Raw genomic sequence first — 25,786 nt, 5'->3', positions numbered from 1 at the left:
TTTTTTATCTCGATCTGATGCAATTACTTTCTTAAAACCAATTTTTAAAAACTTAAATTAGTGGTCAATTCATTCTTGTTAACAAACCAGAACTCTATGTCAAATTAAGTCTTGCTTAGGATACAACTCTCTATCACTACAAGCCAAAACTCACCCAGGAGAGTTTCTTCCCTCAAGCTAGTGAGTCCTAATTGTCTCTGACTTCAACAGATTTAGTCAAGAGAAGTGGTCAAATAAAAATGTGGTAAGAGCCAAATGCATATTTAGTAGATAGCAGATAACTGTGCCACACACACTCTGAGGCATTCAGTCATCCTAACACCAACTGCACCTATACTTTTCATTTCTCCCTTTCTTTTTTTGTTTCATTCACTCAACTATACATTGATACAGTAGCTTCTATGCAGGGATCCAGCATATGCCAGGTGAGTCGCTCTCAGTTCTCATAGGGCTCTCTCCCTGCCTTCCTACTGCCTGGCCTGTGAAGTCTACCACTAACAGTAATTGACTCTTCTTGGTCCTACAGAGAGTACTTCAATTTGGACAGGGCTGGCTTCCTGGCTGTTCCACATTTGTGGAGACCTGTCCAGCTGTGCCATTCACCATTCCAGTCACATGCACTGGGAGGATGGAGGAAGAGGAGGAAGAACAAAGGTACTCTGGGGCAAGGGTAAGAAAAGCCCACATGCATTCCTGCCTGAAGAGGGGATGATTCTTACTCTAAGGAAGGCCTGTCGCCACCTTCATCAAACAGCCTTCCATATCCATATCCTGTCTGCTGCTAAAGCTTGGCAGCATCTCATTTCTAATCAACAGATGGGTGAGCTCCAAAAGGGGATGCTTGTGCTTCTGAGTTTTCATAAGCCGTCTGTTACCCCTGCACTGACTGCGAAGTCTACCACTACAGTTATTACACATGCTCATTTGGTGAACTGGCTTGGTCTCTTCTGCTCCACCAAATTCAGTTAATGCTTACAGAATGGTGACTATGTCTCAGGTGCCATGCTACCTGCACTCGCATTTCATCTTCTTCACAGCCCATAGGAAATGGGTTCAGAAGCTAAGAAACATGACTGGACCCAGGATTTGAAACGTAGGTCTTTGCCAGACTTTAATATGCATGTTCTAACTTCAGTGGGTTACCTATTAGTGGATGGTCAGCTAACTACAATATTAACAAGGTCAAAATCACAAGCTCCAAGTTTTCATTAGCTGGTCACTTTACTCAGGTCTAACGCCAAAGTTCTTATTCTGAATAAGTCAGCTCTCAAAATGAATATATACAGATGTACCCAGGTTCATCAACATCGAGAGAGGTCAAGGATTACATACTACTGATGACAGGCCTAAGAAGACTGAGAAATGACTTAGTGAGACTAGGACCATCTCAAGATGTGACCTGGAGTCTTCTAATTACGTAACCTACAAACCAGGAAACCAAAGAAACAGGGCTTTACTTCTTAACTGGGCTTCAGATGTTCCTTAAGAAGGAGGGCCATGTGAAAAATAGTTGTATATAATTTGAGCCAGGATGACAGAAATCATACGTGGGTAAATGCCAAAGTGATCAAAAAGTGTAAGGAAGAGCCATTTATAACACCACCATTAAGACCATTTGTCCTTATACCATTTTAAGTGGGGCCTTTTAAAAGAACTGTTGTGTACATAGTTCATGATGGGCAGCTCCAAAAAAGAAGAAAATAATAAAAAAGGGACTGTGTGTACAGTCAGTAAAGTGGAGCATTTATAATAACCTGTTAATGCAATGCAATGGAAAATGGAACACACCTTTGTCTGAGCAGGTATCTTGTTCTGTATATTCAGCGTTGTGGTTTCCACGTTTGGAGCAGCACTAGTGAACGGTATCTTTGGAAGTGGTCGAGATGTTGTCAGCTCTGGACTCTCTACATCCTCATCAGCTCCTGGAAAAGTAAGTGAAGATGAACTGAGTATGGCGAATATGACACAGATGTCTCCATTATCAGGCACTATTGCCTGAGGTTGACACTGACAGAATCACGTTCTTTCAAAATGCTGGCTCCTTAAGACTTCAGCACAAAGCTTCCTGTGGTCTTCACCACGATGAAGAAGTGATTTCAAAGGTGTCTGTGGGTAGCCTAGCAAGTTTTTCCTTAATATTATTATCCTCAACACTCAAGCAGCAGTTCTTTCACTTGCATGTTCCTTCTCTCCCTGCTTGACAAGACTTTTTCCCATCTCCACTGAAACATGCTCCAAATATCAATACAACAGGCTGGGCGCAGTGGCTCATGCCTGTAATTTCAGCACTTTGGGAGGTGGAGGAGAGCGGATCATGAGGTCAGGAGATCAAGACCAGCCCAGCCTACATGGTGAAACCCCATCTCTACTAAAAATTCAAAAATTTAGCTGGGCGTGGTGGTGCACGCCTGTAATCCCAGCTACTCGGGGGGCTGAGGCAGGAGAATCGCTTGAACACGGGAGGCAGAGGTTGCAGTGTGCAGAGGTCACGCCACTGCATTCCAGCCTGGGGGACAGGGTGAGACTCTGCCTCAAAAGAAAAAAAAAAAACTCACAACAAAACAAAATACAAAACAGGAAAACTCTCCTATGCTTGACTCTTTATTTCATGTGAGTTCCTGCCCACTCTCCTGGGTTTTTGTTTTGTTCTGTTTTTTTTTTTTTTTTTTTTTTGAGACAGAATCTCGCCCTGTCGTCAGGCTCGATAGAGTGCAGTGGCACAATCTCGGCTCACTGCAACCTCTGCCTCCCAGGTTCAAACTGTTCTCCTGCCTCAGCCTCCCGAGTAGCTGGGACTACAGGCACATGCTATCACACTCAGTTAATTTTTTGTATTTTTAGAGAGACAGGGTTTCACCATGTTGGCCAGGATGGTCTCGGTCTCTTGACCTTGTGATCCACCCGCTTCAACCTCCTAAAGTTCTGGGATTACAGGCGTAAGCCACCGTGCCCAGCTCTCTCCTGGTTTCACAGGCAGATTTTTTCCAATGGGGGTGGATACTCACTAGCTCTCGTCCTCACCATCTTCTCCACTCTGCATTCTACTCCCTCCAGGAGCATTTTCCCTGTCATCACTATTAATACTGTTTTGTAAAGGTCACCAGTATCCACAGCACCCAATGGCAGTTCTCAGACTCGCCTTCCTCTAGTAGAACTTCCTAGCACTACTGCACACTGTCAGGTGCCATCTGCTTCCTGACAAACCCTATTTCTTTGGGTTCCTACGAGTTCCTGGCTTCCCCCTCAGCTCTCTGGCTATTCTAAGTCTCCTTTGCTGGTTTATCCTCCTCTACCTGAACATCAAATATCAAAGAGTATCTGAAGGGCTGTCCCTAGGCCTCTTCTTACTCTATACTTTCTCCCTCATCCATGTCCACAATGTCAATAAACGTCAATAAATGAGCTAAGCACAGATGATACCTAAATTTACATCATCGGCTTTTACCACCCCTCTCAAAGTCAGACTCATATCCAGTGGCCTTCCTGGCATTTTCACTTGAATGACTCAAAGGTACAACACACCTCTGAACATGTCCAAACCAGAACTTACAGTCCCTATGTCTTCTCCCCGTGTGACCCTGTGGTGACTGAAACCCTCTGTTCCTACACACCAAAACTCTGACTTCCTCCTCCTTACCTTGTTTTTGAATCCATTACCCAGTCCTATCAATCTTATCTTCTTATTATCCCTCCACTCTTAACACCTTTCTACAGTTCCAGGGCCACCAGTGCAATCCAAGCCACTACGACCTTTCCATGAACCGCTGTACCTGCCTTCTCCCCAATAGGCCCCTGAGTGCCTAACACAGTGTCTAAGACATAACGCACTCTGATCTGGTATTTGTTCAACAAGTGACTTTCTACCTACCTGAGCATGATTTTTGTTTGTTGTTGTTGCCTTTTCACTAGAATAGCATTTGAGAATTTCTGACATTCAAATACAAATTCCTTTCAAGTGGATCATTTGTCAAATTTGTAACAACTCAAACGAACTCCAACTCTGTAACTCAAACTAACCAGGCTTCCTCAAACAATGAATGACAAATACCTCTAAATTCCTCAAACAAAAGAAAATGGGTATTTTCCACAGAATCGTATCAATGCAATAAGCAGGTGGGAAAACAACAGGTAACATGCTGAAAACACGTGCGATGGCTATGGTTCATTTCTTTCATTTTCTTTTCTTGCTCTGTCACCCAGGCCAGAGTGCAGGGGTGCGACCATGGCTCACTGTGGCTTCAAACTTGTGGGCTCAAGCAATGCTCTCACCTCAGCCTCCTGAGTAGCTGGAATCAAATATATGTGCCACTGTGCCCAGCTAATATTAAAAAAAATTATTACTTTTTTTTTTTTTGTAGAGATGGGGTCTCAACTATGTTGCCAGGTTGGTCTCGAGCTCCTGAGCTCAAGGGATCCTCCTGCCTGGGTCTCCCAAAGTGTTGAGATTTTAGGTATGAGGCACTGTGCCTGGCTCCTGGCTGGTTCATTTCTTAATTAATCAACTGTCTCCTTTAATTTCAAAACATATATATTCATTACTATACAGAAGAAATGGCAGGGCATGTTGGAATAAATACAGGGTTTGGTATTAAAAAAGCAAACAAACCTAGTACTCGTTCTGGCATTTACTAGCTCTGTACTCTTAGGCAAGTAATACTTGAGTCTTGGTTTCTTCATCTGTAAAATGGGGCTAATAATAACTAACCCATGAAGGTACATATATATCACAAATACATATCTCACAGACACGATACACATTTAAAGCACTCTACATAAACTGTTATGTAAATAGAGGTCATTAATAATGATGGGTCCAGAAATATAATGCTGTTTTATCAGCTGACCTAATTATCTATCAACATTTTATATATAGTATGCTTAATTCATTCCTATAATGAATCATTTTCTTACAAAGAATAAAACATCAATGAGAAATGAAAAATTTCAATCTAGGGCTTTTAAAGACCCCCTTGTTTCACAGGAATTACCAAGATGAGTCATCAATCTAGAAGTGGGATGAATCTGTATGAGGGAAGAGATTTGTAAAATAGTAAATCCCCCTAAAGCTGGCACTTTCAAAGTTAGAGGCAGGGCCAGGCACAGTGACTCACGCCTATAATCCCAGCACTTTGGGAGGCCGAGGCCAGCAGATCATGAGGTCAGGAGATTGAGACCATCCTGGCTAACACGGTGAAACCCCGTCTCTACTAAAAATACAAAGAATTAGCCAGGTGTGGTGGCGGGCACCTGTAGTCCCAGCTATGGGAGGCTGAGGCAGGATAATTGCTTGAATCCAGGAGGAGGAGGCTGCAGTGAGCTGGGATCCCACCACTGCACTCCAGCCTGGGGGACAGAGTGAGGCTCCGTCTCAAAAAAAAAAAAAAAAAGGTAGAGACAGATGGGCAATCTGTCTCAGATGGCTCTTCTGCTTTCGGTATCTTTATTAAAAACATTAACTCTTTCGTTTGAACCAGAAATCTGGGAGCCCCACTGAATACCTCCTCCTTCAGGTCCCACTGTTCTCCCTGTCTGAAGTAGACTACTCCAAGGCCTATTTCCACCTGGGAAACTCCAGATCACACTATCAAGTACAGCATCAATATCATCCCCTCTCTGAAGCCTTCCTTGATCTCTCCATCAGGGCACTGTTTCTGTCTCTATGTTCCTATGCTCACTCTCTTATTTTATTTTATTTTTGTTATTTTTTATTTATTTTGAGAAGGAATTTCGCTCTTGTCGCCCAGACTGGAGTGCAATGGCGCAATCACAGCTCACTACAACCTCCGCCTCCTGGGTTCAAGTGATTCTCCTGACTCAGCCTCCCAAGTAGCTGGGATTATAGGCATGCGCCACCACGCCTGGCTGATTTTTGTATTTTTAGTAGAGATGGGGTTTCGCAATGTCAGGCTGGTCTCGAACTCCTGACCTCAAGTGATCCACCCACCTCAGCCTCCCAAAGTGCTAGGATTACAGGCGTCACCCAGCCTTATTTTCTTTTTTAAAACAACATTTTCTTTTACTTATGGTATGAATGTGTCTCCCCAAAATCCATGTGTCAAAACCTAATCTCCAATGCAGCAGTATTAAGAAGAGGGGCTTTAGGAGGTGAGCAGGTCATGGCGGCAGGGCCCTCATGGCCCTTTTGAAAGAGGCTTGAGGGACACTGTTCCCTTTGCCATGTGAGAACGCAGCAAGAAGGCACCACCTAAAAAGTAGAGAGAAAGCCCTCGCCAGACACCAAATCTGCTGTGCCTTGATCTTTGACTTCCCAGCCTCCAGAACTGAGACCAATAAATTTATAAATTACTCAAAGTATTTTGCTATAGCAACCTGAATGGACTAAGACAACTTACAAAAATAATACTTTTTCAAATACATTTGCAAATATGAATTTGGAAACACAGAAATACATAAAGGAATAAATACAATTATGCTATCACCAGAGAAAACATTGTTAGATTTTATTTACTGAAGTGTCCCTAGAACCTAGAATGGTGCCTGTTCCCCCATGTACTGAGTGACTAAGAAATACTTCCTCAATGAATGAATACCCTCTGTGTCTTCTCACCTTCTAAATGAGCTTTTCATTTTTGACATGACAGTCCCACACTCTAAGAACTCTTGTGTCTCAGAACGTTCCTGTTTTATAGTATCCCCTGTTTTTGGGCCATTGTTCGAACATCTGCTTTTCTCTCTGAATTTACTATGTTTTTCTGTAAATTTTCTTCTTCCTGGAAGTGGCTGCCCTCTCCCAATTTGGGGGTTTCTCTTTCTCTCATGCTACAAGTTTTTCCTAAATATCTTGGGAGCCTTGGTTGCCTGTTTATATTGAAGAGGCAAACACTGAAAAGCAGACTAGAAGCTTTGAGCACACAGGAGAGGTGTGTCAAATGTGGGCATCATCCCCTTGACTGAAATTTTTCACTTCTCATTGCAGTTTTATTCGTTGTAATATAGAGCTGTATGTTTCACTGGAGAGCTCCCAGGCCACTCTCTCTGAATTGGTCCAGCTTCCCAGAGGGGAGCCTCTCAGTCCCCTACCCAGAGGGTAAAAGGACAGACTGCCAGTGTTCTGGAAACTGACTGGGAGAAGACAAGACAACTGGGGATCACACCACATTAAATTATTCTTAATCTAAGAACTTATTCTCTCTGTTTTACATAAGGTACCCCCAGCCCCATCTGTTCCTGAAATACCCCCGGGTCCTGTTTCATCCTCTCCAGATAATGAATCCCCAGGTTTCCCTCTGAGGTCAGGGAACATGAGCCCCATGTGACAGAGGAAAAGAATCAGGGGATCTACTTGCTTCTTAAATAGACTTCCAGCCAATCATCTGAGTTGAACACCACTCTCACCCTCCACTGAATGCCACCGATTCCTAGATCCCAAGAGAGTCTGCTGTGTTAACTGGGTTGCTTCTTAGCTCTCCCCACTGCTAATGAACTCGGCCTTCTGAAGCCTGCCAAGTCTGTCCCCACTAGCTCATCTTCTTCCCAGCTTTCAAAACTTCACGGCTTTTGTTCCCTTTACTGTTTTGTTTGTCCTTATCAGTTCACGCCCAATTCTTTTACTGTCAATTTAGTTGCATACTGACAGGTAGTAGTGTTCAATCTGCCATCTTTAACCAAAGGTCTATATTTTAACTCTTACATTTCTGTTATACAGCCCTTTCCTATATTATGTCACCCCTCACTGGGTATCACAATGATTATTTCTCATGTTTGTATTTCTTTCCTTAGACTCTTGGTCCCCTACGGACAGAGACCAAGTCTTTCTTATCTCTGTGCCCCAAGAGCATGGCACAGCGTGTGGCACACAGCAAATGCCTATGAAGGGTTTCCTGTTTGCTAATGCCCATACTTGAGCCCACATATAGAACGTAGTCCTATCTCCTTGCCCAGGAAGTCCCCTCTGAGCCTTCAGTCATCTCTTCCAATCCACTTGCTTTTCTACCGGATGGTTGGATGGGAGAAGGGACAGATGGTACACTGGCCAAACCCCGGGGTATTTTTAAGCTGGAACCGGATAATTCTAGAAGGGGTTTATGACACAAGGAGGCAGCACAGCAAAGGAATGAAAGAAAACACACTCTCACGCCCAACCCCCTCACTGTCTCACTATCCCGGCTCTGTTACCTTCTAACAGTGTGACCTGAGGCAAGTGAATCTCTCTGTGCCTCAGGTTTTCTTGTGGGAATAATGGAAATACTAATAGAATCTATCCTTTCAGAGATGTTATAGGGGTGAGAGCAGTTCCTGACACACAGTTAAGAGCCTCACAAATTTTAGTTACAAGTACTGCTGCTTCACGCTGAAAAACACCACTCCCAGTTCAGTGTAATGTGGTTTCCAAAGTCAAGAGCGAAGCTCTTTCATTTCTTCGCAGCAGTGATCTGCCTAAGGCTAGGGCCACAGCACAAGCAGTGTGGGCCCATGTTTAGGCCTCAGCTTGATCTAACTCATCAGTGGGTTCAGGATTTCAAATGACCCACCCTAACTCTCTTTGTAACCTGGATGGGGCTGGGGGTCTGTAGGTTGGCAAAGTTATTTTGTTGATTTGCGAAGACTGTCCTTAAGTTTAATTTAAAGAAAATTTACTTTAAGCGTACTGTTTTCTTTAAATTAAACTTAAGGTCAACCTTAGCGAATCAGCAAAATGACTTCGCCAACCTGTACACCCACCTAACAACTCATGGATTCTAAGATCTGTGAAGTAGGAACAAAAAAGGTCCATAGTTATTATTTCCTGGGACATATTGAAGATGACAGTTACAAAGCACTTTTAAGGTGCTAAAAAAAAGAGGTGCCATGAGTGAAAGGTATTTATAGAGTTGTGGGCTATGAAGAACAACTCTTTTCACACTCATTCTGCGTGTGTGATATATATCACTCTCCCAAGAAAAACTAGAGTTATTTTTACATTAAGATTGCATTGTAAGCTCATTGTTACTAGGTCAGCAACCACCTCTCTTGTCTTTCTCAGACTTTCTGCTTTTCAACTTAAAACATTCACTCTTACATGGCTAGATTTCTACCAAAGACACAACTGATTTTAATTTGTTCTGGGTAGCCCAGCTCAATCTGATCGCAAAAGTTATACTGAACACAGATGTCTAACCATCTGTTGAATCTGTTATAAAAACCCTAAAGCAAAAAAGGTCTGGATAAGTCTTGCCTACCATGCTACTGACCACAAATTTCTGACTTGACTATTAATTAAGTATGTGGAAAGCTCTTCCTTTTGTTGAGCTTCTTGGGGGTTGATATGACTTTGCTGTGTCCCCACCCAAATCTCATCTTAAACTGTAGTTCCCATAATCCCCCCATGTTATGGGAGGGAGCTGGTGGGAGATCACTGACTCATGGGAGCAGTTACCCTCATGCTGTTCTCATGACAGTGAGTTCTCACTACATCTGATGGTTTCATAAGGGGCTTATCCCCTCTTCGCTCATACTTCTTCTCTCTGCTGCCACCATGTGAAGATGTACATGTTTGTTTCCCCTTCTGTCATGACTGTAAGTTTCCTGAGACCTCCCCAGGCTGAACCATGAGTCAATTAAACCTCTTTTCTTTTATAAATTACCCAGTCCCTGTGTTGTTAGCAGGGTGAGAATGAACTCATACAGGGGCCATACCGAGAACAGGGGAAACATTCATCGATTATTGTAGATTGCAAATGTAACCAGAATCCCTTAATCCTCCTTGTGCATAAATATCCTCTGCAAATGTGACTTTGTGAATCCTTTCACTAAGAGGTAGAGTCTGCTCTGGCCTTCTGACTTGCTTCAACCAGTAAAATGTAGTAAAAGTGATGCTAGGCCAAGTTCTAAGGCCTGGCTGCAAGAGGCTTTGCACACTTCTACTTGCTGTTCCTGTGAAAAAATGGCTTGCCTACTAGAGAATGAGAGACCACACGAACTGGACCCAAGTCTGCTCAGCTGCCCCAGAGATATGAGTACCCAAAAGCTGCAAACCTAATCTAAAGCTGTACACTCAACCCGCAGCTGACCACTGACATGTGAGGGAGCCCAGCCCGCCCAGCCTACATCACCAACCTACAGAATAATGAGTTAAATGAATGACTGTTACTTTAAGCCACCAAGTTTTGGGGTGGTTTATTATATAGCCTTAGAGTAGTAATAGATCACTATTAATAATATTCTAAGGAATCTGAGGATGTCAGTACATAATCATTTTACTTGACTGCTGCATTTTCCTCCTACAATACCCTAGGAATAAAAAAGTGTAACTCTTGGTCTCATCTACAATTTTTAACATAGGGTAGGTGGGTTTATGAAACCAGTGTTTGAGGGATTTCTTGAAGGGTGGTTTCCATGACATCACTCTGAAAGTTTGAATAATAAGATTAAAAGCTAATGTTGACAGAGCACTATGTGCCAAGCCCCCAAATCTTAAGAGCTTTAGATGTGTCAACTCCCTTTTAATCCTCACAATTCTATAGTAAGGACCATTGTTACTTTCCATTTTATAAAGGAGGAAACTGAGGCTCAGCAAATAAATTCTCAAGATCTCACAGCGTAAGTGGCAGAGAGAGCCAGAATTAGCATCCTTTGATTCCAAAGACCATGCCCTTAACAACTGTGCATCCCACCTGTCTCCTTGAAGTAAGCGCAGTAAAATGTGTGTGCATGCATGCCTGGAGAATGAGGTCCGGTGTTTAGAAGCAGCCACCTTACCCGAGCCAGATGCAGAAGCATAGTCGTCGTCATCAATAGGATACACTCCTGAAGCTTCTTCAATGGAGCTGTTGTCAAGGTACATGTCTTTATCGGATGTCAGCTCTGCTCTCTGAGAAAGGAAAGATAAGGGAGTCAGGATGGTGAGAGATTAAGAAACACACTTGTATATTTGATTGTTCAGGTACATACTGCAGTGACTACCCCCTCCCACTCCCATGGTCCTCTGAATCCACATCTCCGGCCACAGTTTTCCTCAGGCACCCTGACAACTTACAGCAATTCGAGGGGTGAGCACGGATTAATGCCTGCAAGGGAAACCTACACAGCTTAAACCAGTAGAATGAAAACAGTTCAGAGATCTAAACTCCTATCTTGGGCTTATTTTATTGTATTCCACTTAACTTACCTGACTTTCAGCCATCCCAATGCTAGTTATAAGCCATCTTGGGCATTCTCTTTGTCACTCCCTTACTGGAAAGGGAACGAAACACTTAGGGCTTTCTTGGGGATGTATGCAAAGGTATTACGGCTTAGCTTAGGCTAAATAATCACCCAGGGATCCATCAAATCCTACCAGTGCTTGCAGGCCTGGCAATGCTCAGAACTTCACCACTACAGATGAGAGATCCCCAGTCACACGGGTCCTTGGGCCAGGCAGGCCTTTCTACCCCAGCCCAGACCTGTGCTGAGGCCAGGCACAGTGCCCGGGGAGGAGCAGCACCTGGGAGGCTCACCCGACATGGAGAAAGCCCACTGCACGCCTGCTTCTAGGGCTCATTGGCTTAGCACAGCCTTAATGACAAATACAGATAAACCCACACGAGCACATTCTTCTTCTGTTACTGGCAACTGGTAGTAGCAAATCACACGCTTAATATGGAGAGGGATCAGTCACTAAGTATACCAGTTCCACAGCTTCTTAACTCTTCAGTAAGAGTTTAGTATTAAAATTCAACCTAATCCTGCCAAAAGAAGAAATTGCATGAACTGGATACAGAGTAGAGGTATAAGATTTAAAAAATGGTTTTAGTAAATTGGTATTTTACTACCATTATCTCACAAAAGCCCAGAAAAAAAAATAAAGCAGACAGGCAGCTTTTAAACAACTCTTGTTTGGAAACAGGCAACATTCATTATTGTTGTATTTTTAAAAATCACATAGAATGTTTGTTCTTAACAGAAATTATAAAATAATGTTTCCCTTACTACATTGGCTTTCATCACATTTAATCTTAAAACTTTCTCTTCTAGCAGTCCCCATGATTGGAACCTTCTTAAGAGGACAGGTCCAGCCCTCTGTAACAGTACCACTTTATTTTCTCAGGTTTCAGCGGTTGGCTAGCAAGGCTAAAGTGTTTTAAACCTGAGCCCACATTCTCCACCAGGCCTCAGTGCCAACTGACAGCAAAGTACGGGAATCTTTTTTGTTTGAGCTGTCACACTGGTGGATTCTGAGAACTGAAACCTTAGGGACTGGTGTTCTAGTGGCCTGGACCACCCTGAGCCAAGAGTGTGCTGCAACTTTTCTACTAGAATGGTCAGAGCTTAACTCTGCAATCTGACACCACCCTGTGTTACACTGGTTTCCAAGGCTATCACCATTCCAGATTGTAATTCCCAAAGCTTGTGAACTGTGTCAGGAGCCCTGTGTTCTACAGCTCTATCATCAACTGCCTCTTCTTAGGTTCTCAGCTCCTTTAAAGGCAAGGCTTCCCTCCCTGTCAGAGTGCCTGGCATATAGTAGGTGCTCAGTAAACACTGCTTGGGTTGAACCACTTTTTGTGCTCCCATGAAAAAGCGATTCTTAGTCCTGCTTGTCTTAAACTTTGTCCCATTTACTTCCCCTGGAGAACCTCCTGGTTTCTTCTCTCAAATCCTGTCTACTATGAAACAGGCTGTGACTTCTCCACTCCTTATACAACTCCTAATTATAAAGTACTATTTTAGGATTTTGTAGCCTATGAACAGTTTAAGACATAAACCCTCACTGTTACTTTTCATTGTTTCATGTGTATTTTTCTTGCCCCTCAGCAGAGCACAACTCATTGAAGGCAGGTTTTGAATGACCTGTGTGTGTTCTCTGTCCCTCTCAAAATGCATGGACACAAAACAAATATTTGACTGAGATTACTTAAATCAAATTGGCCTTGGACTGAGGTTTCAGAGTTACATGTCACAAGACCTCCAGGATCCTTGCAGTTTAAAATCTCTCCATTTTAAGCCTAGGAGACCATCTGCCCCAAAACTCCCATAGCTTGCATTGCATCTATTTAAGTAACCTAGAGTCTTAAAAGTAAGCAAAATATTCCCTCTCCGTATTAGAAACTTGCTTCCCTTTTCTTAACATCGAATGACTTTCATTTTCCTCTTGGCTCTGTCAGTGAAGTTTGATGTGGCAAGGAGAATATTGAGATACTTAATCCCTATGTGTAAATTGAATTTCAATTCACTAGACGACCCAGTTGTCTGGACTAACACATCTGTCACGCTACCAGGCAGATGGGCCAAAAATGCCTCCCAGAGAATTCTAGCCACCTCACCGTTCAACCACACTGGCAGCCTGACAAGCCAACTGACTTCCTGGGACAGCCGTCAGGCCTGTATTTCAACAAGACTTGGGGTGGAAGTCAGGGTGTGACTAGAGAAGCTGGCTTGCCCTCAGCCACTCAGTGACTTGGGGTCTACAGGGCTCCAGGGTGGTCTCTGGGCTGACCAGATGTTTAATGTGCTTAAAGGCAGCCAAAAGTGTGTTTCTCTGTGATCCAGGGTGGTGAAAATAATTCTGACATCAAAGGTCTCTCCCACTCTGATTTCAGGAGCACCAAGAACACAGGAGAAATTACCAATATCTTTCCATAAAGTCCAATTTACTATAAAGCAGGGCCCTTTTCACTCTGTAGCAGATAATGAATACCTCAATTGTCTTTCCCTTTAAAAAATAAAAAATAAAAACCCCTGCGCTCATGACAAATTCCTTTTATGAAGACTCCACGCTCTGTTCTGAAAGTGTTTCTGGAATGAACATGCCTAGGACAGGAAATGATTTATGCACCAATATTCCCTTGGGACAAGAAGACAAGCATCTCCTCAAGGCCATGAAAAGGGGTGATTCAAAACTATCGATTTTACACCTGGCAAAATGTGGTCTGCTTCACTGAGGAGAAAACTTCGGGACATACTCTGTACTCACTCCCTTACTCAATGGGACCCTGACGCTGGACAAAAGCAACTGGAAAGGAAACGCACAGAAGCACAGAAGTCCAGAGCTGCAGCCTGGCTGTAGGGTGTCATAACGAGGCTGTTTAATTTGGGACCGACCATCGCTGTGAGGCAGTGCCAATACTGTTGGCTAACAGGGTCCAGAGTACGAGCTGGGAGAAAAACAAAGCTGGTCTTTCAGACCTTTCCCTTTTGGCTGATGCAAGATGTGAGTACAGGAGAGCAAAGGGAGGCTGTGGAAAGCAACAAGGTACAACCAAGAGAAAAATGTGCAGCAGACAGAGGGTTCTGCGTAATGCCACGTTCAGCCAGGGAAGCTGAAGCACTACACTGCCTCCACAGATGAAATTCCCAGAGGAGAATGCACATCCAACTCAGTTGTGTAAACCCACAACGCCGAGAAGGAAGGCAAGATACATACTTGTCTCCTATCTTCACCTCTCTGCCTCGGGCCCCCACAGCTCTGGCTAACTCATCATGTTGGGCCTGGACCTGGACTAAGGCCTCCTGACCTGGTCACTGCCTGCATCTGTGTCTTTGAAGCCATTCTATGCAGAGGGACTGTTCTGGAACTCAAACATCATCGTATCACTCTCCTGCCTTTATTGGCTCCCTGCCACATAGAGGATGACATAAAAACTCCTTAGCTGGGCCTGGCACAGTGGCTCATGCCTCCAATCCCAGCACTTTGGGAGGCAAGCTGTGTGGATCACCTGAGGTCAGGAGTTTGAGACCAGCCTGGCCAACATGGCGAAACTTCTTCTCTACCAAAAATTACAAAAATTAGCTGGGTGTGGTGGTGGGTGCCTGTAATCCCAGCTACTTGGGAGGCTGAGGCAGGAGAATTACTTGAACCTGGGAGGCAGAGACTGCAGTGAGCCGAGACTGCACCACTGTACTCCAGGCTGGGAGACAGAGCAAGGAGACTCTGTCTCAAAAAACAAACAAACAAACAAAAAACCGAAAGTCCTTAGCCTGGAAGAAAGTTCTTTACCAAGTGGCCTCAGCTGCAGTTCTAGTGTCAGCAGCTGCTGCTTCCTCTGTCTAAACCCCAGGTACCAATATAAAAACACCAAGAAGAGATCTGGTGACACCAATTTCCTTCATATTATACCCCTAAGAGGAAATAAACTCCTTTAGGATGGAAAATTGAGGAAAGCGATGGTGATCTAGGCCTTCCACGTTTGATGATAAAAATTTAGAGTTTAATAAAATGATTCAGCCCAAACTTATATGGTAGTTGTAATAAAAATGACAAGAACAAGTGTTAATTCAATACACAAAAGATCAAGTGTCCTGGAGTCTTGATTTAGTCAGAAACATCACAAACCTGTCCATTTTCTCAGCAAAGATAATTTGTAGGATAGCAACTGAACACATCTATTTGTTTTATTTTTCTCATGTAGATTTCTCAACCTACACTGAACAAATACCATGTTTCAAACTGCCAGTGTGGAAATCTGTTATTCAGAAATTCAAGGCCTTGTTTGAAAAACACAACGCCTTACCCACTAAGCAGAGGTTCTCCACATGCTTTCAACCAGTGCGACCAACACAGTGGTCAAAATAATTAAAGTTCAAATTAGTAAATGTCAAATTTACTTTATGGTTTTAACTCGGGTTAACAACGAAAGCAGAAGGTAGAAAACTTAATTATGGACAACTCAGACTCCCAGACCCAACTTTCAGAAAATTAGCCTGTGAACATAAAAATAAAATATCCACGTGGCCTAATAATAATACATTTCCGTATCACATCACAGACAACAAACACCTAGATGATGCCTCGGTTTTACGGTGAAGGCACATCCAACCCCAATTACGATTCAAATGTATATTAACTTTTATGATGATTACAAAGTGCCAAAAAGGCTATAACTGTGGCTTATCTTTCCATAGGTGACTCAGTAAACTATTTTATTACTAGCAACACACATTGTAAAGGAAATAATAATTAGCTAAAAATTTCTTTCACCCACACAGTCACTCAGAGACGATATACCTGTCCTTAAGCTAAACTTGCCAATTCTGGCTTAGGTCTAGCCCAAAGGAACATATAATTTTAGAGCTTGACTGGATACTATAGTCGCCAAGATTACTGATTTATTTCAAAAATGAAGAAACAGAACACCAGAGTGGCAAAATAGCTCAAAAGTCCTCCGATCCAGCTGGTGGCCAAACTGGAGCCTGAAGCTCTTGACACCTAAGTGTGGGATCCTTCTGCTGCACTGTAATGCCCCACAACATGAGTGACACCAGACCATTCAGCCTCGGGTTCAAAAGGATTAGGTGAGGCTGTTAGGTGTTTATTATGTGCCAGACATTTTGTGCTTAGCATTTTATAAGCATTGGCTCATCTAATCATCTCAACAATCTCCAGGGCCTACCCAGGAGATCGCTGCCTCAAGTCATACAGCCCCAGAAGTAGGGACTTGGGACCTCAAAATGTGTGTCACTGAGCGTGTTCAACATGCTCCCTACCTCGTCCCTCCCTTTACCTGTGATTCACACATAATAATAATAAAGGACTGGGGAAGAACTACAATAAGGAGCAGGGTTGAACTTGGCTTAATCCAGCATTTTCAAACTTTGATCATGGAAATTCTCCCCCCAGAATACCGATTTAACATCTTTCAGAATTAGCATTCTTGACATCATAGATGGGGAAAAACATTGCACTGAGAGTTCTGAGTTCTGGCTTAACAGTTACTTCTCTGCCTAATGCCCCTCAAATTTCCTACATGGAAGATGCCTGGAGCCACGTACACCAATGTCATTCATTAATTTTTAGTAACACCATTTCTAACAAGCAGGTGCTCCATGCAAACTAAACATGTAACAGAAGGAAAGGCCCCTTTGTGTACTGTGGGAAAAAGATACTCTTGTCCTTGAATATGTTAGATATGGCTGACTTACAAGCACACACTTGTCTTTACTAGCACTTACTTTAAGCGTTTGTTTACAGAGAACTTATCTAGTATGTAGCAATTTCCTAGGCTTACCTTATTATCCTGTATATACAAACAAACCATCCATGGAAAAAACCCAAAATCAAGAGTGAGGTCACACATGAAAGAAAATTCTTAACTCCCCCTACATAAGAAATTCTTAAGAAAGGTCTTTAGGCTGAGCGCAGTGGCTCACACCTATAACCTCAGCACTTTGGGAGGCCAAGGCGGGCAGATCACCTGAGGTCAGGAGTTTGAGACCAGCCTGGCCAAGACGGTGAAATCCCGTCTCTACCTAAAATACAAAAAATTAGCCAGGCATGGTAGCAGGTGCCTGTTATCCCAGCTACTTGGGAAGCTGGGGCAGGAGAATCGCTTGAACCCAGGAGACGGAGGTTGCAGTGAGCTGAGATTGCGCCACAGCACTCTAGCCTAGGTGACAGAGCCAGACTCCATCTCGAAAACAAAAAAGAAAAAAAGAAGGGTCTTTAGTTCCAAACTGCTTCAAACATCTTAAATAGTTCTTAATTCATTATATAGAAAGCTAAAGTCTCTTTAAGAAACACTTCGACATCCCTTCCACAGAGTGGGAATGAATTTAAATGATTTACTCATGCATGTTACAAAAACAAACCCAAAGCCAAAAAAATAATCAGGTTACATGAAGGTAGAGCCATGTAAGTCAGCCATATCTAACATATTCAAGGACAAGAATATCTTTTTCCCACAGTAAACAAAGGGACCTTTCCTTCTGTTACATGTTTAGTTCACATGGAGCACCTGCTTGTTAGAAATGGTGTTACTAAAAATTAATGAATGACAATTGGTGTACGAGGCTCCTGGCGTCTTCCATGTAGCTTCACATTTGAGTGGAAAGTGAGAGGCACAAGGATGACTGGGCTAGTCATAAAGACGTCAAGTCACAGGCAACTTTGGAGAAATTCCTCTAGTTCCATGAAGCTTCTGAAACGACCCAAGGTCTGGGAGGTGACAGAATTCCTAGTAATTATTCACAGCCCTTGAAGTCTGAACTTGGAATGTGCCACTGATGTTGGCTGCTCCTGTTGGATGCCTCTTACAGAGTGGGGCTCTTCTCACACCACGGAGAAAGTAAGTTCCTTGAAGATGCCCAAGACCCAGGCCTGAGCCTGATGCTTTCTGCGTCCTCTCCCTTCACTGCCATTGTGTTCTAGGAACCAACATATGGTAAAGGCTCAACAGAGAGGAGAAGAAGTCCTTTCTTCTAAGGGGCTGAATCCAAGCTTTACGCCATTTGGTGAAAGGAAATAACCAGGCCCTTTAAAGAAATTACCTGGTTACCCCCAACTGGGAAAAACAGATCAATGTTCTCTTACATGGTCTCTTTTTTAAAAAGCTGGAATTCGGCCTTATTCTGTGAGGGGAGCTGCCAGAAAAGGTAAATGTGACCTTGGAAGAAACACTGGGCTCATGAAGAAGGTCTCCAATGAGCCAGGCATGGCTCTGGTCTTTGGAAAACATTTACATGGCTGAAAAGTGTATTAAAAAGTAACACCAAGTTAGGGTACTTAACTGTAGAAATTCTCCTCTTTGTTTAAAAGAACTAAACTTGGTTCAGAGCAGTTAGATTTCCTAAGCCAATGAAGCTCCAAATAAAATCTCTGTTTCGTAAAATGCTCAGCGCAATAATCAGTATTAACCTCCCTCACCCTGCCCCGCAAAAAACCTATTGCCAGAGGATTACTTGGCACATCTAAACTTGTAGTCATGATTCAATATAATCAATATCATTTTCAGGAAGAGGCCTTGCTGTATGTACACTGGGGCACCTGGTGCTGTAAAACGATTTTTCTTCCTACAGTGCTTGTTTATTGATTCTACAGAACAGTACCTGGTGCAATAAGCGGTTTGTTGGGTAAATTTAAAACAGCATCTCAGATATGATGATCCAGAAAGATCTCATATGCTTATTTAACTGAATGATGTCCCCTTCCCCTGTCCCCAAGCATCACGACACATAAAACAGGATGCACCCGCCCCCATCCTTCTCACTTCTCTTCAATCTCAAGCTTGGTAACAATGCGCAGCCCTGGGTACACACACTCACTGAGTCTCTGCTCGCCTCCCAGTCATCACATCACTGGCATATCGTTCTACAAACTCATGTCATCCAAACCCCTCAGGTGTTCCAAGCCATCATCTCATGATGAACCCTTAACTGAATAAAACCAGCTAAAAGGAATCTAAACCTTTGCACCCAAACTCTTGACACATTTCATACTTTTGAACCAAAATAATTACAGAGACAACTAATTAAAAGCCAAATATCCCACCTGGAGAAAATGGTCACATTATGCCCTTTTGTTGCTTTTGAATTTCAAAACACTTGCAATACAAAATCCCATCAATACGTTTTTTAAAAATATGCTTCATGAAACTGGTGTATTGCTTACACTAAAAACAAATAAACAAACAAGAAATCTTCCTCCTCAGCCACAAGGATAAAAGGCAACTGGGGGAAAAAGGAAAACAAAAGCAAAGCAGAACACACTGACAATTCTTCCTTCTGTTTGTGGTGATGGGTTCAGATTCCTGACCAGAGAGAGAAGGGAAGCAACCTTTGTCTTGAATTACATTTTCTGGCAACAACAGTAGGGATGTATGAGGCAATGTATACTAAAGCAACGCCTGGGACTTTGAGTGGAATTATGTTGAATATGCATGACACACAAAAGGAAAATGTTCATGACTTACAGATGTGCTCCGCATTGAGCTTTCTTCCTTTTTTGGAATATCAAATAGAGGGAAGCAAGAGGTTTGCAGCCATGTTATTATAGGCATCGCCGCCTCTCCCCCTCCCAAACTAGAATATTCCAGTATTTATTTTGCTATCCATATGACCACAGTTTAGACTAGAGTAAAAATAGAAGCTGTGTGAGCCTAACCTGAAAAGCTCCAAGTGCTGGAGAGGGTCAGCATTAATAAATTCTAACTGAAGTAATGAGATTCTGTTTCCTGGTGGAGTTTGGCAAAGGAAGGGGGGAAAAAGATATTTGGAATTTATTTCATATTCAGAAGTGTTTTGTAAAAACTACCATAATGGAACAGAGTCCAAGTTAAGCACAGGAAGCCAACAGGCTCTGGTTTAGATTTAATAATTCACTTTAAGGGTTTTTCAACTGCTACAATTCTAGGCCCCAAGGCATAACCACATATACTCTCCTCCCTATACAGGGGCTGACAGAATGCCACAGAAAGTTTATAGGACAGAAAAATGAGAAAGACCTTGGGGCAAAGGGCAGACCACACCTTTCCAGGCTTCAGCTCAGGTTGGAGAAAGCATCTGAGTTCTGAGACTTGCCACAGTCAATGGATAGAATTTCCAAGCAAGCCTGCGTTTCAGAGGTCTGAGCTAGAACTGAGTCTGAATGTCAATAGGAATATGGAACACACTGCTGCTGGCCTGTAAAAAGAAGCCTTAGCTATTTAAAAGATGCCAAGTAACAGAAATTGGCACAGACACTTTGGAAATCACATTGGCAATGTGTTTTAAGAAGCTATGAAATCTTTTATACTATTTGACCAGATGTTTCTTCTCCCAGGAATGATCCTAATGAAATAAAAGTTAGGGTGTTTACTACTGCATTAAAGACAAATCAGGGAGACAATCTCAATGCCCACTATAGGGCAGTACTATATCTAGTATATTATTATGCATGATATATTAGTTTTTTCAACACGGACATTAAAAATCATACACCACATAGTAATAACAACAAATTAAATTTAAAAAGCATACATTAATTTTTTCTAATATTATAACTATATTGCAATTTCATATACATTTGGCAAAGCACTGAAAAGGGAATGGAAAATGAAGAAGAAAGATAACTGATTAGGGTGGTGGATTTGTGTGTAATTTTTTCCGAATTGATATTACAGCTATATTTTTGGCACTATAATGTTGCTAAAAGCACAGAAAGCACATGACCGATAAAGTCATAGACACGAATGACTTGGAACCAGCTTTCAGACATCAACTATGCAAATAAACTTTTGAAAATTAATTAACAGCAAATATATCCAAACACAAGACACACACACACACACAATATACATATATATTTTATATATATATATATAAAAAAATCTAAAGCAAGTGTCATGAGCTGAGTGCAGTGACTCATGCTTGTAATCCCAGCACTTTGGGAGGCCAAGGCTGGAGGATTGCTTGAGGTCAGGAGTTCAAGACCAGCCAGGGCAATATAGTGAGACCTCATCTCTACAAAATATTTCTTTAAGAAAAGAAGCAAATATTATGGAAGTATATAAGTACTTAAAAAAAAAAATCACACTTCAGAAAAATGCCAACTCACAGAACAGTGCTTCGGCCACTCCTGATCCATTTCATCTGTGGTCACAAAGGCAAAAGGTCTAATAAAATGGATATGCAGTTGTAAGATTTCAGGTTTTAAAAATTCCTGGGTCTAATAACCTGTCTTGTTAGCGCCTCCTTGCTCCTGGGTTATTTCAAGTGGAGAAAGCCAATCCAAGTCAAGGAGTGCTTGCTCCGTTTCCCAGCCATGCAAGCTCCCTTCCAGCTTAGCCCCAGCCAGAGGAGGCAGATGCCTGCACTTGAGCCCTGTGCCTCCAACACACCTGCAGGGCTGACATGCCAGTGAGCTGGGCAGATGTTCCATACTGCTCCTGGTTTTCAGCGCCCACTCTATTACACCTACCTTGCCTGTTTGTAATGGGAGCCTCTCCTTCTGCTGATTACAGGAAAGCCTATAAGTGGACACAGTGACCCGATCTAGGAGGACTTTTGAAATGAAGAAAATGACACTTGCAGCTGGTTCCTTATACTGGGAGCCTAAAAATGTGTCAGCACTTTCAAAGAATCTCTTAACAATTTAAACATCTAAACAAAAGCAAGAAAGCTAAAACAGAAGGAATAAATCTAAAGGTGATGAGACCACCGATTTCAAAGCTGAAATTAAAAGAAACTGTTCTGAATGGTAGGATTTTTAATACCTAGCATCACCAGGGCGGCTGCACTGTGTGCCAAAGAGATTATTCATATTCCTGATATCTACTGGGAAAACAGCCTGATTCTGCCCAAGACTCCTAGCCCCAGGTTCTGTATTTATTTTTGTATATAAATGAACTGTTCCTGGCCAAACTTTTTAACCAAGTAAAATAAATGTTAACAGCCAACTAAGCAACTTTTAAAGAAATGGTTTCCTTGACAGAAGAACCAGGAAAATATTCAAAGGTATTAGAGTCTATTATGAAATCCATCACAGAAACTGCATGAAATTCCCCAGGAAATGAAGCCTTCCCCGAGCTGCACCATGACAGTTGGGGCAAAAGCATTAGGTCCTGGTCAAATTGACACACTTCACGCAGAGTATACTGATGACCACATGACCTGTGTCATCTCAAAGCAAACGTATTTTAGAAAGGACTCCTGCTGGTGTGCTGAAGTGCTGTATATGAGTACTTTATCTGAAGAAGACATTCTTGCCAAATGAGGGGGAAAGGAAACCTGTGGACAGTAATAGTTTTTTTCACAACGACAAATACTTTATCAGCTGTACAAACTGACACGTGGCCAAAGCCCTCAAACATCCAAAAGGTAACCTAATCCACTCCCGTGCTGCCTTCTGTCTTTCTAATCTACCTCCATCAGAATCTATACATGAAGACATTCCAGCGTTCTGCTGACAGAATCATACAGTACTCTTTTACCTTTTTTTTTTTTTTTTTTTTTTAAAGAGAGACGGAGTCTCGTTCTGTTGCCCAGGCTGGAGGGCAGTGGTGCAATCTCAGCTCACTGCAAATTCTGCCTCCCAGGTTCAAGCGATTCTCCTGTCTCAGCCTCCCGAGTAGCTGGGATTACAGGTGTGTGCAACTATGTCCAGCTAATTTTTGTATTTTTAGTAGAAACGGGGTTTCACCATGTTGGCTAGGCTGGTCTCGAACTCCTGACCTCAAGGGATCTGCCCGCCTTAGCCTCCCGAAGTGCTGGGATTACAGGCGTGAGCCACCACACCCAGCGCTCATATAGTACTCTTATCCTTATGATATCAGGGTCAAACAGGATGAAAGGTAAAAGCGAACTTGCAAAATGATAAAATTACATGCTTAATTAAAAAATAATACTTAAGAAGGACTTTTGAGTATACGCTTAAAACAAGAACACACATTATTATTTTTTGCCCCCGAATGAGGCTGATTTATAGTAATTCACTACTGACAATTAAAAGTCTCAGCTGGAACACACATGTGTAAGTACCATTTCATAAGAGATATAACATTTCATTTTCTAAAAATATGGAAGATGAAGAAAAGCAAAACAGGAATTAAAAATAGGTCATCTCCGGAATTTTTTTTCTCCAAGTTAGTCCAGGAATAAAAAAAGCTGATTCTACTGGTTGTGAGGCAAGCCGTACTACAGAGGCCCCTGTGGGATCTGGCACCCACGGGTGCTAAGTGAAAAGTGATGCTAAATTCAACACTATTTTATAAAACTCCCCATTCTCTCTAGGATCTTCAATTCTTCCCAAATTCATGGGGCACCCCATTCCTGCAAATGCCTTCTGTAAAGCAGCCGATGGCAATGTGCGCACCGCTCCCTCTTGTAGAATGAAAGCCCCCGGACTATCTGTTACATCTGAATTTTCTAGAGCATACAGATTCTTACTGAGTTAAACTCCAGGAGCCCAGTCCACATGAATGGTCTCTTGCTTGGGCCCTGTCCCATGCCCTGTGAGGATGGCACCAATGTTTCTAATATTTAATAGATTTAACTGCTCCAGGCACACTCCCTTCCAGCAGGGGCTCTGCCCACAGAGTGGAGTTTATGATTTAATTGGTATGAGATGAGCCTATAGTCATGACGCTCACATGTAAGATGCCAAATGAAGACATGTCCACTCCTCAGTGGCAACAGGCAACAGCTGAGGATATGGAGGCTTGGGAGCTATCAGTTGCATTATCCCTTTGACTGGACATACCTGGCTTTGGTCAATGCTCTGGAACAAAGACATCCTCTGACTCTCCCTTCCTGCTGCTCAACCTTACACTCTGCCCATAGAAAAATGACACGCTTCTTGCCCCTCCTGCTTTGGAGGCTGAAGAATGCGGCTGAATGATTGCAGCTGCCACGGTAACCTCTTTGGCATGCGTGCCAGCAATGCCTCACCTAAGAGCCTTTCCCCTGCCTCGCTGCCCTGGCCCACCGGTGATGACCACAATCCGTTCAAGTGGTCACATTGCAGGGCAGCCCCCATGGTAACCCATTTGGAGCTGTTCAAGCTCATACCAAAGAATGATGTTTTTAATACAGATTGTTCTTTTTAAATCCTCTACAAAAGCAGCTGTAATCAATCGTGCTGGGGGCTCTGTAAAAAGCTGCCATTGGGAAAGCCCTAATATTGATTCTTTTCCCTTTCACGGCTTTTAAGAAAATAATCCCATGCTAAGAAACTATAATCAATTTTTCTAGACTTTGCTAACATGAAACATTACCTAAATCAAAACGTTATCTTCAAAAATTACAGAGAAATTGTAGCCGATAAAAGAAAGCCATACATTATCCTGCCTTTCATGTAAGAGACAACATGTTTGTTTAAAATAAATGCCAGTCGAACAAGTTCAATAATTGTTAAATACTGATTAAAACTCTGCAACTCTTATAAGAGTTCTTTAGCAGATGACAATAGCTTAAAGATTGAGGAAAAATCTATCTTCATTTGAGATCTGGCAGTTCCAATTTTTAATTTGCAAGATAATACACTATTTTCTCTGTGCCTATTCTTAGAGAAAACTATCAATTTTAAGCTTGTGTTTATAGACAGTCATGATTCCAAGTGGTCACATCCTGACTGAACTTCCAAAAACCAGAATATTTTAAGTCTTTTCACAGGAATTATGGTAGATATATTATTCTGTCAAGTTTGCCTTTTCACACTAGGCCTCTTAGAAACTCAAGCATTTCAAAAGGCACAAAGTCAATATTTAAAAAGCTACAATGCGCAGACAAAGCAATTTGGCATTTTCATTTAAAACTTATATTAAAAACCCTCACTAGCATCAACAGCCAATTTCCAGATTAGACATTAAAGGAAAGCACAATGTAATCTAGTCTGTTATCTGTTTAGAAGAAAAAAAATTAAGACTTTATTAAAATGCCATACATAAAACGAATACAGAACTGAAATCTAAGTAGACTGACAGCCCATAATGCTTTATTGTCAGCGTGGCACCTACCACGTGAATGAAATTAGATCTGGTCAAATCCAAAGTGCTGGCAAAGAAACAAAACACAAAAAAACTTAACTGCTATTTGCTTTGCTCCCCAATAACAGCAACTGCAGTTTCAAGGGAGTGAGCTACAATTTCTGTGGCAAGTGTCTGATATGCATTCAGGTTTCACATTCCTGGTATCCAACAACCACAGGAGTTTACTGAGGAAATGGGTGTAGAATTTCCAAATTTATTAGTTGGGAAGTTTAACTCCCTTTCCACACCCACCCCATCAACCCCTCAAATTAGAGAGGGCCCCTGCTTTTTCTTTTTCTTTCTTTCTTTTTAACACCAAACTAAATAAGCAAGAGCTGAGAGTTCTGTAAAACTCCTTAACACTAGCTGATCAAGGGCCTAAACCATTGTCAAGCCATGCCGCCTGGGGCTGTCACACAGGGCGCATTTCACAGCTTCACTGGCCTGCCAGCCTTTTTATCCCTGAAGTCATCTTAAGCAACTGTTCTTCAGCAAACAGACCTCTGAGCTTCATCTCTTCCATTGTAAAACTGTGGCACAAAAGAGCCAAGCATTAGAGGCAAACTACAATCAGCCTGGTCAACTAATTTCAATCCCGTCCTTCTCTCTGAATGTTTTTATTTGCATTAGGGCTGTCTAATAAAATCTGTGAT

At 42.4% G+C, this 25,786-nt stretch overlaps 1 protein-coding gene across 1 annotated transcript in view; it reads right to left on the bottom strand.

Annotated features, from left to right (window-relative positions):
• Nucleotides 1-25,786, bottom strand: part of SDC2 (syndecan 2) — a 117,146-nt gene that overhangs the window by 6,974 nt on the left and 84,386 nt on the right. Inside the window, 2 exon segments of the mRNA NM_001260964.1 lie at nucleotides 1,789-1,922; nucleotides 10,699-10,810. Of these exon segments, the coding sequence (NP_001247893.1) occupies nucleotides 1,789-1,922; nucleotides 10,699-10,810 (246 nt within the window).

The sequence above is a fragment of the Macaca mulatta genome, chromosome 8, assembly GCF_049350105.2.
Source record: "Macaca mulatta isolate MMU2019108-1 chromosome 8, T2T-MMU8v2.0, whole genome shotgun sequence".
Classification (NCBI taxonomy): Eukaryota; Metazoa; Chordata; class Mammalia; order Primates; family Cercopithecidae; genus Macaca; species Macaca mulatta.
This window is presented reverse-complemented; position numbering and strand designations above follow the sequence as displayed.